The 15,241-nt window shown below is 50.2% G+C and overlaps 1 protein-coding gene across 1 annotated transcript in view; it reads right to left on the reverse strand.

Annotated features, from left to right (window-relative positions):
* The window catches only part of CDC34 (cell division cycle 34, ubiqiutin conjugating enzyme), a 34,602-nt gene extending 19,875 nt beyond the window's left edge, over window positions 1–14,727 (reverse strand). The window contains exons 1-2 of the mRNA XM_069215758.1: window positions 14,343–14,727; window positions 3,155–3,241 (exon numbers count right to left, since the gene is read on the reverse strand). Coding sequence (XP_069071859.1) covers window positions 3,155–3,241; window positions 14,343–14,522 — 267 coding nt within the window. The 5' untranslated portion in view covers window positions 14,523–14,727. The remainder of the gene's footprint in view (window positions 1–3,154; window positions 3,242–14,342) is intronic.
* Between the last annotated feature and the right edge of the window lie 514 nt (window positions 14,728–15,241).

Consider the following 15,241-nt stretch of genomic DNA (forward strand, 5'->3'; position numbering starts at 1 on the left):
ACCAAGCACTCAACCATAAGCAGCAAAACACCAAGCGATAACCCCAGAGTACCACAAGCAGCAAAACACCAAGCACTCAACCATAAGCAGCAAACCACCAAGCGCTTAATCCCAGAGTACCAAAAGCAGCAAAACACCAAGCACTTAATCCCAGAGTACCAAAAGCAGCAAACCACCAAGCACACAACCCCAGAGTACCACAAGCAGCAAACCACCAAGCACACAACCCCAGAGTACCACAAGCAGCAAAACACCAAGCACTCAACCATAAGCAGCAAAACACCAAGCGATAACCCCAGAGTACCACAAGCAGCAAAACACCAAGCGATAACCCCAGAGTACCACAAGCAGCAAAACACCAAGCGATAACCCCAGAGTACCACAAGCAGCAAAACACCAAGCACGCAACCCCAGAGTACCACAAGCAGCAAAACACCAAGCACGCAACCCCAGAGTACCACAAGCAGCAAAACACCAAGCACGCAACCCCAGAGTACCACAAGCAGCAAAACACCAAGCACGCAACCCCAGAGTACCACAAGCAGCAAAACACCAAGCGATAACCCCAGAGTACCACAAGCAGCAAAACACCAAGCACGCAACCCCAGAGTACCACAAGCAGCAAAACACCAAGCACGCAACCCCAGAGTACCACAAGCAGCAAAACACCAAGCACGCAACCCCAGAGTACCACAAGCAGCAAAACACCAAGCACGCAACCCCAGAGTACCACAAGCAGCAAAACACCAAGCACGCAACCCCAGAGTACCACAAGCAGCAAAACACCAAGCACGCAACCCCAGAGTACCACAAGCAGCAAAACACCAAGCATGCAACCCCAGAGTACCACAAGCAGCAAAACACCAAGCACTTAATCCCAAAGTACCAAAAGCAGCAAAACACCAAGCACACAATCCCAGTGTGCCAGAAGCACCAAACCACCAAGCACACAACCCCAGAGTGCCACAAGCAGCAAAACACCAAGCACGCAACTTCCGGCTATCGCGAGCACCAAAACACTAAGAATGGAACTATCAGATACCTCTTTAAGTTACCTCGGAGAAGATCAGCCTGGCAGGCGTCTGTACTAAAACACCCCATGGGTAAGGCCAATTATTTATGAGACTAATTACAGTACTCATTAGGGACAGTGGCTGGGAAGAAATGCTCCTTCGCCACGGTTACTACAGATCTAAACAAACTCCTAGTTCCTTGAAATATGAAACTCCTGACACCAAGCACGTTATAAACAGCAAACTCTAAATATCCACATCACCAAATATAAACACATTTTTTGTTAGGAAACACTTTCACCTTTGGTTAAAAAGAAACATGCAACCTTCTCCGTATTAGGTGGGATCTGCGTCTGACGTGTATACATTCATTCTTCATACATACTGTTTCTGAACAGCGGCTAATACTTGAAAAAAGATTGAGATTGTTTTTCAAACTATGATACTCAATCACAGGACTCCCCGCTCTAGTAAGCCATTTCCCAAGAGATGGACTGAGTCTAGAAGAGGCTTCCATCCCACATGCTCAGGGCTGTGCATGAACCCTTTCTGCAAGCAGGGTAGGTAACCAGAGGCGCCTCTGGGCTCCTTGAATAGAGGAAGCAGAGGGTCCCCATCAAACAATATGCACCAGAAAATGGGAGCCACTAGGGACCCCCTGACTCTCTGGACGGATGTGGGCGAGCCCTGCGTGAGACCATCCAAAGGCGCAGTGTGCCACACAACAGTAAGAAGGTGTGGCTGTCCAGCCAAAGGTTGTATCTCAATAACACTTACAAGACTAACACATCTATTTAATACAGGTACAAGGTATCAACGCAAGCAGATCAGATGGGAAGTAAAAACAATACTAAATAATAGTCAACAATAGAAACAGAAATGGCACTTTGAGCCAGCGATCTCCGTAACCTTCCCACCAAAAGAGGATACTTTGTATCCAACAGGTTAGATCACCCAGTATTCACAACACTATACGTTTGCAAACAGCTAAATAGAACTATGGGGGGGGGGGAACAAAGGATTGTCAAGGGCACCTACAAACAAGCGGACAGTGTTTTGGGCTTCATTATTTCCCCAGTCACACAGACAACAGGCAGCAACGCATGCGGCACAGGGGCTGAGCCGGCTAGATAGCCAGCAGAGTGCTGGAGCGATGCACAGGGCAGGTCAAAGGGAGCCGCAAGGAAACCTGTAGCAATATTTCAAGCCAGGCTGAGCCACCACAGTCCCACATGCACTTCTGGGGGTTGCGCTCTCGGCCGCGGGTCTTCATCAGGTCCCACTAATATCTGCAAAGGATTGACCAGCAATGACTACCTGCAACATCTGCAAACCTTTCCATGAGACGGACACTCTAGAGGCGTAAGCTGAGGACTTTCTTTGCACATCTGCTGCGCGACAGCAAAGTGCCACAGTTAACAACAGAACTCAATGAAAACTGAGGATACCGCCAAGTAAATGAACAGCAGCTGCATTTGTTCAGCGGGGTTTGTATAGTTAAGACAGTACGAGCACTTACAGCGGGAGTGCTGGGAGCCTGAGGAGAGAGGCTGCTCACACTCAGACCCGCTAGCATGCCTCTATGCTGGGCGGCACACAATGGTGGGCTGTGCGACAAGTTCACTATACTGATGCAAGAATTCAAGGCAATCTGGAAGCTTTCGGGAACGTTTCCTCCACTGACAATGGCTTAGAAACACAAGCTTGCAAAAGAATAAGTCATGCGGTAAAACGTTCAAGAACAGTTTGGGATAAACCCTTCTGGAGCTGGTAAGGCAGGGGCAGTGAGCCGCAGCATTCATGTGAAAGACAGTTCATCATGCTTAAACCATCCAGCGGTACCAGTAGTGTGGAAACAGCTCCTCTGGTCAGCTCCAGTTAGAATACTCTAAGAAAACATGGCTTGCGCTTCTCTTCATCCCACCGAATGCCCAAGAGAATCCCTTTCCATAAACTACACACATAATACACACATTCAGCTCAAGGTAAGAAGACAGCTGAAACCGTTTTGCTGGTATTACAATACCTAAGTAGAGTAGAAGAAGCAACATGAGCCTGTCACTGAGGCGACAGGAGCAAAAGTGATAGACACTGCGTCCTAGACCACATCCATGCACACTGTACATTGTTTGCCATCGTACCTCGTAGATGTTGGGGTGCCACATCTTGGTGATGAAGCGGAATCCTGGGGGTGAATAGGGATAGTCCATAGGGAACTTCAGACGAGCCTGCAGACAGAGAACACAGCAAAGTTAGATGTGTGGAGAAGATACTCCACCCCCCTCCCAAATGTGTACACTGCAGTTCACCTCTCACTGCTCCAAGTAACTCACCCCATTCTGTCTAGCCTCTGCTAACCCCAACTCCCCACAAAATGAAGCACCCCATCAAAACATCAAGACAGAACGTAACCCGAGTGTATTAACAGTGAGAGGGGTTCCAGTTTCGTCCTTAGGAGCACAAAGCTTTTCCAGGCTGGGAATAGGTGCCTTCCATAAGTAAAATGTAAGAGTCTTCTGACAGCCCTATCCCCAGTGACCTCACAGAGAGAGGGGAGATGCACAACACCACTGCCACCCAGCTGCCTGTGTCAGAGCCCTGCACAGACCCAGGTTGGAGTTAATGCAAGGTCTGCTGAATCCTTCAGCCAAGAAGGACCATGGAAGGGCCAGTTCAGCAAGACTTTCCAGCCAGTGCTGCTGAATGACATGTCTAGTCTTCGCGACTCCCTACTCTGTGACCATGTTACAGGATCCAGAACCCTGGATCACAGGCTGCACTCGTTCAAGGTCTCCACTGCGCTACAGCTTCTGTCCTAGATGTCAAGCACCCCACCCCCAACCTTCTCCTTGTCGTTCATACTCAGCCGTTTGTAATCTGCAGCCCCAGGGATTCTCAATTTCTACCTGTGCAATACCAGAGCTCATCAGAACTGGACACCTGCTACACTACAAGAGCTCTCTTCTAGGCACTACTGTGCACGGGAGGAGAGACGTGCACATGTGTGTGCTACACACCTCTCGCTGCCAAGCTTTTGGTTCAGCAACTCGGGGGTGCACCACAGAATCAGGTAACCCAAAAGAAATCCTCAAACTTCAATACACAAGAAGAGTTCGCAAGAGGGCTCCTTTACCATCTCTATGCAAGGTACGGGCTAACACAGGCTTCGATTACCAAAACTTCCTAATACCAAGATTATCCCAAACTCTCCCCTCCTGTTATCAACAAGCGTTGTCAAAAAGCAAAGGGTTTTTTCAGAGCCTTAATGCAGAGCTGCAGGACCCCCTGCAATCTAAAAAAAAAAAAAAAAAAAGGCTAAACCCAGAAAGGTTGTTTGGTCTCAAGAAGCAAACATTGCCATAGTAGACACCGGAACGTTGGGGAAGCAGTTTGTGCGAGGACGTGCTCCCGGTGAAAGGATGATGCCGTCACTCACGGTGACATTAGTTAACAGAGACGTGGGCTGAGCCCTTGCCAAGTACTGCAGAGGGAACTGCAAATGGCAGCAGAACAGACCAACTGCATGGACAGGAGTTGTTGAAAGCCGCTATAAGCAGGGCTGCTGCAATTATGCGATTCTGTGCCAGTTGCATTTTCCGCATAGTTATGGATTCACCACATAATCCATGTTCAGCAATATCTATAGATTTTAACAAATAAAGAAATGTTTCTAGCTCAAGTGGGTCAAAAGTCTCAAAAACAGAGCAACGCGTGTTGCTGTGCAGTGGAAGGCGTCACTAAGGTTGACGGGTCCTCTTTCAGTTGCTTATTAATGTGTCTTGGTGTTAAACTGGTACTAGTGAGGGGAAACATTTGCCCATACGCTGGAGACATGACTAAATGCAATAAAACAGTGAAGTAAGAATTTCAAAACGTGCTATATTACACTGCATTATGTAACTTTTCTTGCCAGACAATGTAGTTAACCTGTCACATATGTTGGTCCACCCTGCCACGTAATTCAAGAGGCCTTGCCCATTATTAAGTATATTATACATATAATTGTAGTAACATTAAAAGGTCTTGGCTAAACCCAGACCTGAAAAAAAAAAAAAATACGCTGCAAACCCCACACAATACAGCTGCACAAACCGACAGGATGCTGCAGGACTGCTACAGCTGCCCCCCCCCCCCCCCTCTGAAAGAGGGGCTCGGCCCTGTCCCCGATGAGCGGAGCACTATTCATGCCGCCGCTGGGTGACTGGAAGGAGCCCTTGCTCACTCTGTGCAGGTGCCCAGCACCCCCTCCTGTTACTTGTAAGCAGCCACAAGCGGCTAGTGGGGTCGGTGGTTACAGGTGGGCGCTGGGGGGGGGGGGGGGGGAGGAGGCGGCAGCAAAGCGTCTCAGGAGACAGGTGTCTGTCCTCCTTGTTGCTGGAGTTGAAGGTAAAACATTGAATTTCTCAGTGAGTCAGTTGGGCCTCGGGCATGAGCCTGCGCAGGTCCCTCGCCCCTCCCTGGCCCCTCCCCAGAAGAGGCTGCTAACACAGAGGTAGAAGGCGCAGATGGAGAGCCAGGCGTGCTCACCAAGCCACCAGGGCATGATTCAAGCTATCCCTTCCCCTAGCCGCCCAGTACGCCTACGTGGGGGTGCCCCGCTCCAGGGGCGCAACACCGAAGCCAATACACATTCACCTCCCAGGCAACGCACCTCCAGAGGGCACCGCAGGAGTCGGGGCAGAGCCCCAGCCCTGCTAACACGTCTGGAAAGGCGGCAGGAGGCCAAGGAGCTCTCAGCTCTTCACTCCTGATGAACGGGGGCCCCTCCTGCCCACCCATAATGAAGCGGGGCCTACAGAGAAGCCCCCTCCTGCCCACCCATAATGAAGCGGGCATATAGAGAAGCCCCCTCCTGCCCACCCATAATGAAGCGGGCATACAGAGAAGCCCCCTCCTGCCCACCCATAATGAAGCGGGGCATACACAGAAGCCCCCTCCTGCCCACCCACAATGAAGCGGGGCATACACAGAAGCCCCCTCCTGCCCACCCACAATGAAGCGGGCATACAGATAAGCCCCCTCCTGCCCACCCACAATGAAGCGGGGCATATAGATAAGCCCCCTCCTGCCCACCCACACTGAAGCGGGCATATAGAGAAGCCCCCTCCTGCCCACCCATAATGAAGCGGGGCATACAGAGACGCCCCCTCCTGCCCACCCATAATGAAGGGGCATACAGAGACGCCCCCTCCTGCCCACCCATAATGAAGCTGGCATACAGAGAAGCCCCCTCCTGCCCACCCATAATGAAGCGAGCTTACAGAAAAGACCCCTCCTGCCCACCTACAATGAAGCGGGCCTACAGACAAGCCCCCTCCTGCCCACCCACAATGAAGCGGGGCATACAGAGAAGCCCCTCCTGCCACCCATACTGAAGCGGGTATACAGAGAAGCCCCCTCATAATGAAGCTGGCATACAGAGAAGCCCCCGCCTGCCCACCCATAATGAAGCGGGCCTACAGAGAAGACCCCTTCTGCCCACCTACAATGCAGCGGGGCCTACAGAGAAGACCCCTCCTGCCCACCTACAATGCAGCGGGGCCTACAGAGAAGACCCCTCCTGCCCACCCACAATGAAGCGGGGCATACAGAGAAGCCCCTCCTGCCACCCATACGGAAGCGGGGCATACAGAGAAGCCCCCTCCTGCCCCCCCATACTGAAGCGGACATACAGAGAAGCCCCGCCTGCCCACCCATACGGAAGCGGGGCATACAGAGAAGCCCCCTCCTGCCCACCCACAATGAAGCGGGGCATACAGAGAAGCCCCACCTGCCCACCCATAATGAACCAGGGCCTACAGAGAAGCCCCCGCCTGCCCATCCATAATGAAGCAGGGCATACAGAGAAGCACCCTCCTGCCCACCCATAATGAAGTAGGCCATACAGAGGAGCCCCCTCCTGCCCACCTACAATGAAGCGGGCATTACAGAGAAGCCCCCTCCTCCCCACCCATAATGAAGCGGGGCATACAGAGAAGCCCCCTCCTGCCCACCCACAATGAAGCAGGAAGGCCCGGGTGCACCAGTCCAAGCCTCTGCCCCTTAATGGGCCGGGGAAGTTCACTCGTCACAGATGACTGTGTGTGCCGCCATGTACACACTGGTGCAGGGTCCGCTAACAGGCCTTCTGCGTCTGCACACTCAGGGTCAATCAGGACCTACCCTCCTCATCCTTCGGGTTAAAAGAGACCAGGATACACATCTCTTAGAGTAAAATATCGCGTAAGTAAGAGCCCAAACAATCGTATCTAAAGGCAGGCATCGCATGGTGTGCACCCTGGCACTGGAGGCGGCGCGGAAGGGCACATTAGGCAAGTGCGGAATGCCCTCGCTCGCAGTCAGGTCAGCCAATGGCTGAAGTGGGCTGACCCTGTGCCATCTGCTGTGACGAGGAGAAACAAAAGGTGAAGGACACTGCAGGAGGCCAATGAGTGACTGACTGGAGGTCCCTTTAAGTACGCATGTAAAGTATATTTTTATTAACAACAAACGGTCTTGGCTCTCACCAGACATAAAAAGAAACCACCGTTCCGGACTGTAAATACAATGAATTATCAGTGGAGGCGGTGCTCCAGCCCGTGGCCGCCATCGAGCACCTGCTGGTCCACACCAACAGGGGCCCAACACCGAACCGAAGGACACCCTCACCCGCTCCCCATGAACTAAGCCCGACTGCTCGAGGATTCCAATCAAAGCAACTCGTTCACAAGACACAACCACAGACAAGCCCCAGGCTGGCCCCCAAACCAGGCGGCTGCCCATCGGCTGGCCCCCAAACCAGGCGGCTGCCCATCGGCTGGCACCCAAACCAGGCGGCTGGCCCATCGGCTGGCCCCCAAACCAGGCGGCTGGCCCATCGGCTGGCCCCCAAACCAGGCGGCTGGCCCCCAAACCAGGCTGTCACGTCAGCTGGCACCCAAAGACGACGATTGGCCCATCGGCACAGAATACAATCAGACTGGTTTCGTTGTTTATACGCCCCTGTAAGACCTGCCCAAGTCGTTTTTTTAAACAGTGACGCATCGTCTGGTTACCTATGTTTCAGGTCCGCCTTCACGTTCCACCACCGGGATCGTCATTAGCTTAATAACATCCGAGTATAGTCTTTTACAAGCAAGTGTCAGACACGGAGCTATGACTTGTGCAAGTGACTCAGTTCCTGATCACAAGCACAGGGTTCTTAAGTCAGTAGCTCAAAAAAGGTTCTTCACACAAAATGTGATAAAACTCCTCGTCTTCAAAATCGAAGGAGGAGTAAACATGTAGCAACTCCAGAAGGCACACATTTATCGACAAAGAAAGATGTGCATCTCCTGTTTCAATGTACACAATCTGCCTCTCCAAGGTACTAAAACCTGCTCCAATGCCTCGGCCAAAATTGTAATCACTGCACTGGTCAGGTTCTGGCTGACTGGTGCTGCAGTCTAACCAGGGGAGGCCCCTTTAGCCCCGTCTCCCTGGCCACCACCCACAAAACAAGGTGGCAGTCATTAAAAATACTAGAGTTGGGTGATCGACTCCGCTCCGCTGGCAGAGTTTTGGACAGTGTTACGCATGCATCGCAGAGTTCCGGCCAAATTCCGCCAACCACAGCGTGGAGGAGATTTTTTTCTTGATCGTGACTCACCAGCGGGCTAGCGAGAACTGGCGCCCCCTATCATGATTTTCAGGCACTACGAGGGCACCCGGCGAGATTTCCTAACGTGCGATCGCGGCCAGTCACATTAGGAAAGCTGCTGCTCGAGTAGAAAATCTACTCGAGCTGCAGTAAAACCAATGTGAACAGCAGCGCCCTCCGGCACGCAGCGTAGTGCCATCTCAACACTTTACTCATTGAGGAACAACTTCCTGGTGCTAAAAATCAGTGCAACATACCGATGTCTGCCCCCTTTCAGGACCCTGCGGAATTTTGCTGAGTTTTTATGTAACCCTGCGGAGTGAAATTCTGCAAGTTCCGCCCACCCGCCCTAAAAACACTTCTGATTCTTCATCACTACCTGACAATACTTTTTAGGACTGTCAGCCAATTGCCCAAAACAAGCTTCTTGTAAACCCCTTATCGCGCCCAAGTCCCCATCTCACCAGCATGTGACATCCTACCACCAGAGACTACCGGCAGGGTGCGGAATGACACACCAACAGATGTGATGGCTACACCGCTGCCGACTTCTTTTATCAATTATTAAACGCCCTGCTATTTTAATAATACTGTATTCCTTCACCTGGCTGCCAAGGGCAAAGCCGCCCTATTGGCTTCTCAGTGCTATATAAATGTGAGGTGACCCAAGCCCTTGGTTCAGACACTCACACTGACAGACCCCTTCAATACATGCTGTACCCTCTGGGCAAGAACTGCACCCACCAGACAGAACCCATAAGGAGCCCTATGGGCCAGCCCCTCATATCCACATCCTCTGCTCAGTCACTGTAGCATCGGCCCTGGTCCTAAAGAAGGACTCAAGCACAGCTTTGTCATTTACTCAAAGTCTAATTGGAGCCACAGATAACCAAAGTAGCTTTTAGTGCGAGCTGGAAAAAACGCGGTCTTGTGAAGGACTATTTTGTGGGACTTGGCCATCTCCACCACCATCCAAGATAAACCTGCTACAACACACACGTCGTACAGCACGTAAGCTCCAATGCACTGTGCGGCTCGTCTCCAGCGACCTACAAATGCACTACACTACCTGGTCGCTGTGCGAGAGGCAGCCTTCTGTCGGGTCAAAACCTGCTCCTTTCAGGAAGGAAACCATTCCAAATATATAAACATTAACTGCCCTCCAACTGAAATATTAGTAGGAAACTAGAGTGGCAGGATAAACAACACAGTCTGTTTGCTCCCCTTTGGCCACTATAAAGTCCATTCCAACAACTTGAACCCACAACGGAGCTAGGGAGGGGAAGCGTTCCAACACACCAGCTGCAGCAGAAAGTGCCGATACCGAAAGATGGAAAATGTGAATTTGTGTAAAGTCCACTAAACTACATTTTTATTTAAGAGACTTAGGTGCACAAGCTAATCAACAAATGTTAAACTCCTACTCGGCCCGAAATGAAGCTTATGTACCACCCCATCCTCTCCTCAGTCCGCCTCCCTCCTGCCCATGCTTTTGGGAGCCAGGTTTCCCCATCTGCTTCATCCTCACGCCTCTGCCCTCGGCACATCCCCCGCTAGCTGGTACTTGGCAGGTTCTAGCAGGTGAAAGCGATGCTTGGATCTCAGCTACTTCACGACTTACGGCCAGAACTCCCAATGCTGCTGGAAACGAACTGACAAGGAGCCAGGAGGAGGCGCACACCAAGAAGCAAGCAGGCCACATGTTACATATAAGGCAGTGTGGGGTGCGCTTCCACACTGGGAAATCAAGCATCTGCAATGCAAGAAGTCTTGCATTTACTTGAGTCAGACCTTTTGGCGTTGTAAATGCATAACTGGGCTTTTCTTACCACACAGAACTGGGCAAGCCAGCCGCGTAATTTGGTTCTCTCTGCCACATATTTCCAGGAGCCCTGCATATAACTAAAGCACTCCAGTTTACCTTCTTCCTCTATCAGCAGCAAAAAATGAAACTATTGCCTCAATTATATTTATATTGTTATTATTTTGCCCTCCCCCACACACACATCTAGTGTGGGAACCCAGAGATGATAGACAGAAAGAGCACGTCTGCTGACCGTTTTGATTGTCTTCCCAGTATCCTAGGACAGCCACACAGGGAGGTATTATGGGGCACGTTTTCGAGTACAGCGAATACTGTAGTATCTCGACTGTAATGCTCAAAACAGCCCCTACAGGACACTGCAGTAAAAATAGCATTTGTAAGAAACAGTCATGTAACCATATAGTCAGCCCCTATAGAGCAAAACCACATGAGAACAGAATGGCAGAACGTGAAGTAGTGTAACCATATATTTATCCCTTAGAGGGCACAGTGCATTACGTATTTTCATGCCTAGCAGGCCTACTAGAATAATATTACAAACAAGGCCCTTAAAACACAAACTACTCCCAGTTGTAAAACAAAAGTTCCAGCCATGAGAGAACTTAAATATATATATATTTTTTTTAAGCTGAACTGTGGGAGGGGTTATTGCTTTGGCACAACCCTCCCCCCCTCCCTCCCAACCTACTGTGAGACACAGAGATGACCTAGAGGGAAAGAGCACATCGTGCTGACAATTTTGATGGTGGTCTCATTGTCCTCTGACCACCACATAGTGAGTTTTGGGCAAAAATGATCTGTAAAAGGAATGTCCTGCAAAGCATTATGGAGCGAGTTTCAGAGTGCAGGAAACATTGTGGTATCTTGACTGTAATTGTCAAAACTGGCCCTAGATGACACAATAAAAATAGCATTTGGAAGAAACATGGTCACGTAACCAGTCATCCCCAGAGAACATAATCACAAGAGAAAAGAATGGCAGAAAGTAATGCAGTGCAACCATGTATTTAGCCCCTAGAGGGCGTAGTGCCTTACACATTTTCAGGCCTATTGCACTTATAATACAAACAAGGCCCTTAAAAACACAAAGTACTCCCAGCTGTGAAAAAAGTTCTAGCCATGAGAGCTTAAAGACAGTGGGAGAGGTTACTATTTTGGGGTCCCTCTAACCTAGCCTAGTGTGGGGAATCAGATGACCTAGACAGAAAAAGTGTGTTGTGCTGAATGGTGTGGTAGTGGTCCCATTGTCATAGGACCACAACAGACTGAGTTATGGGACAAAATATTTTGTAAAAGGAATGCTCTGCAAATCATTATGGGGTGAGTTTCCCAAGTGCAGTGAATATTGTAGAATCGGCTCTCCTAGTGTGCAAGGAGAGCCGCGTTGAGGATTTCTCTGTTTCTTCTGTCTAAATGCGCCAGTTTGTATAGGTCTCAATTGCTGAACTTGTACTTAAGTGGCACTCATGTAAGGCGCTCCTCCAATCGAGTTTGCGATATATGAAACTTCCCAAAAATACATAAATTAAAAAAAGTAAAAAAGAACTCAAACCCCGCCCCCCCCCCCCCCGCTTGCAACCTTTGGGCGCCGACACCACAAGGAAACAAAGGCATGCCCAAAAACAAGAAAAAGGAAGAAACAACATACGGACATGGAGCACAAAATGGAGTGGCGAAAGAAAAAAGTAGTGCAACTCACTAAGGTATATGGCGGATCGTGCGGTAATCCATGTAACAGGGTCCGCCTCCAAGGTGGTAACGAAGCAGCCTCAAGGCGGGGCAAACGTAAAGCTTTTACCTAAACAATCAAGGGAATTTTGAAAGGCAGGCCAAGGAACGATTGAAAGTGATGGCCGTGAGATGGACGTGGTGAAAGCCCACAAGAGAAGATTACACGTCGAAAACAGCGCATGTCTATGCTCGACCGGAAAACAGAACAAGGAAAAAAGTGACTAGAGGGAGTAAGGGAAAGGCAGTGACTGGAAGGAGTAAGGAAAAGGCAGTGACAAGCTAAGGAATCCACTGGCATCTGAGTCTAGATGAAAGAGCAAGCAAACAAGAGTGACTGCTCACGTCACCCAGAGAGGTGAGCAGCCAGAAGATGTCCATAGCAGCTAACAGAAGAACGCAGGAGCAGGCATGTGTAACCTCAACAAGGGGCCAGCAGGGAAAGAATACAAGATACAAACAAAATGCTCCCATGATGGGGATGCAAACAGACTATAAGAGCACAAACACCCATAAAGATGAATGGAACACTTGCATCTACCGGAGGAAAAGTAGGCAAACTAAGAATACCAATGGTAAGACTGACTGGAGAGAGAAAAAAAAAAAACACAGAAGCAGACCAATGCATACCCTGCACAAGAAAGGGACTTAAAGTAAACCATGATGCATGTAGTTCAAAAGAAGAAAAAAAGGTCAAATTATGAAGCCGGGTATATTTAAATTAAGAAAGAGGCTTCAATCATTTAATTTGAAAACAGCAAATGGAAGGAGGGCTTTACTGATCTAATATGAAGCACGAGAATGGTTCAATGAATAAGGAAGCCTGTTAAGTTAAGGGTTGAATTAAACGAATAACCATGTTAAGCACAGATGAGAGCCATTACTAACAGGGCAAGAGCAGCACTGGAGGATCCAGCATATTACTGAGTAAGCAAGCATATGAGAGCCAAGTATTTAAATACACGTAATACGGGACGCCTAGAAGCCCTAAATAGCACAACAGACGCACATTCGTCCAGCAGGAGGCTTTAACTGTATAAAGATACAAAACCAGGGCATATCCAGTACACATTAAAGACACGTGCAGTCGAAAGCTGCCGATGGAGCTTGAGTAGGTTAAGTTTCCAGGGAGAGGTGAAGATGATCAATGCCCTTTTTAGGTCTTGCTTGTAAACAGATTCCAAGTGTCTGTAGGCAAAAGTCCTTCGTGGACTACATGGGGCAAAACTTAGAGAAGGCTCAGAGTCCTTCCACTGTTTACAACAATCTTGTCAATTGTGTTTGCTTGCCTCCTGTTTGAACGATTGTCTCCCTCTCCTTCTGTGAGCCCCGGTCTGGAGCAAAGTCTCTTTACCACCCTTTTGAGAGGCTGACTTGTATCCTTCTTACGTTTAAAGAAATACTGTGTTTTCGCCTTTCAACACTCCATGAGATTACAGGTATTTTTTACCTATCACCCCTAGCTTGCTGCTTTCCCCCACCAAATACACTTTTGTCCTATGTTCCACGCTGTTAAAAAATATATAATATGTCCCCCCAGTGCTGCTTTTGCACTCCTTTTTTCCTCACCGCACCTCACCACATAATTGATTTTCAATTAAACCATCCACCACCCTGGCCTCCCATGGCCTAAATCTTGCCAAGTGCCCCCCAGCGCCCCCCTCCCCCAATTGCTCATCCACCTTTCACAATCCTTAATATGCTTCTTTTTTAAATACTTTTAATTGGAGGACCCGGTAGGTTCTATTTGCTACCAGCAAGCCTACTTTAAGAAAATGAGTTTTGCGCAAGTGAATTCCGTTCACCGCGCCAAGTTATGTTGGATCACTAAATAAGCAGGAAATGTTCACTGCACCATTTAGGTTGGTGTGCACGAGCTGTGATGCATGAGAGAGTTGTAACGCATGAGCGCATCGAATGAAAAACACGAAGGCATGCCGTCATGAAAAGTATGGCTTCAAAGACGTACACGTCATTTTGCGTAAGTTATTGTTCTTCCGTCTTTGTTGGTGATGCACAGCATCGGAAATAATGCGGTTTCACCAAAAACAGAGATAAAAAGTCAATAAAGTACGAAAGCAAGAACTAGTGCTTTTGGCAACGTCTGTTTTAGGTAGCTGCGGGTCATTATAGAAGGTGACACTGTCCCTCTCCATACCTTGAAGTAGCCACCCTGGTAAGCGGTGTTGGGGGGCCCGAAGATGGCCACCTCCCAGCTGTAGAGGTCCGCCTCTTCCACCAGGGACACCCGGAAACCCTCCACCGGCTCCTCCTGCAGCGACTTCAGCTCCAGCAGCAGCGCCTTGGACGAGCCACGCACGGGGCCAGCGCGGGCCATGGTGGGGACAGGGGGTGAAAGGAGCTAGTCAAGGGGAACAATGGGGCTTCCGGGTCTAGGAGGCACAATCCTCAGGGGGGTCTCCGGGCAACAACCACAAGGAGACCCTCGGCGGCTGATGTCTGAGAGGGGCTACACTTTCAGGGGGTCTGCAGGCGACAACCGCAAGAAGACCCTCGGTGGCTGGGGTCGGGGGGTTCTACACTTTCAGGGGGTCTGCAGGCGACAACCGCAATGAGACCCTCGGGAGCTCTACACTTTCAGGGGGGAAAGGGGGTCCTCCGGGCAACAACCACAGGGAGACCCTCGGTGTCTGGGGTCGGGGGGTTCTACAGTTTTAGTGGGGGTCTCTAGGCAACAACCGCAATGAGACCCTCGGGAGCTCTACACTTTCAGGGGGGTCCTCCAGGCAACAACCACAGGGAGACCCTCGGGAGCTCTACACTTTCAGGGGGGTCCTCCAGGCAACAACCACAGGGAGACCCTCGGGAGCTCTACACTTTCAGGGGGGGTCCTCCAGGCAACAACCACAGGGAGACCCTCGGTGGCTGGGGTCACTGTCAGAGTCTCTAGGCGACAACCACCGGGAGGCTCTCGGTGGCCGGGTCTGCGAGCTACACTTGCGGGGGGTCTGCCCTCGGGGCGAGCGTGTTCGGGGCTGTGGAGCTCTAGATCTCGGTGGGTTCCTCCCGTGAGTAGGGGGCTCTGGGGAGCACGGG

This window comes from Pleurodeles waltl, chromosome 12 (genome assembly GCF_031143425.1).
Source record: "Pleurodeles waltl isolate 20211129_DDA chromosome 12, aPleWal1.hap1.20221129, whole genome shotgun sequence".
Lineage (NCBI taxonomy): Eukaryota > Metazoa > Chordata > Amphibia > Caudata > Salamandridae > Pleurodeles > Pleurodeles waltl.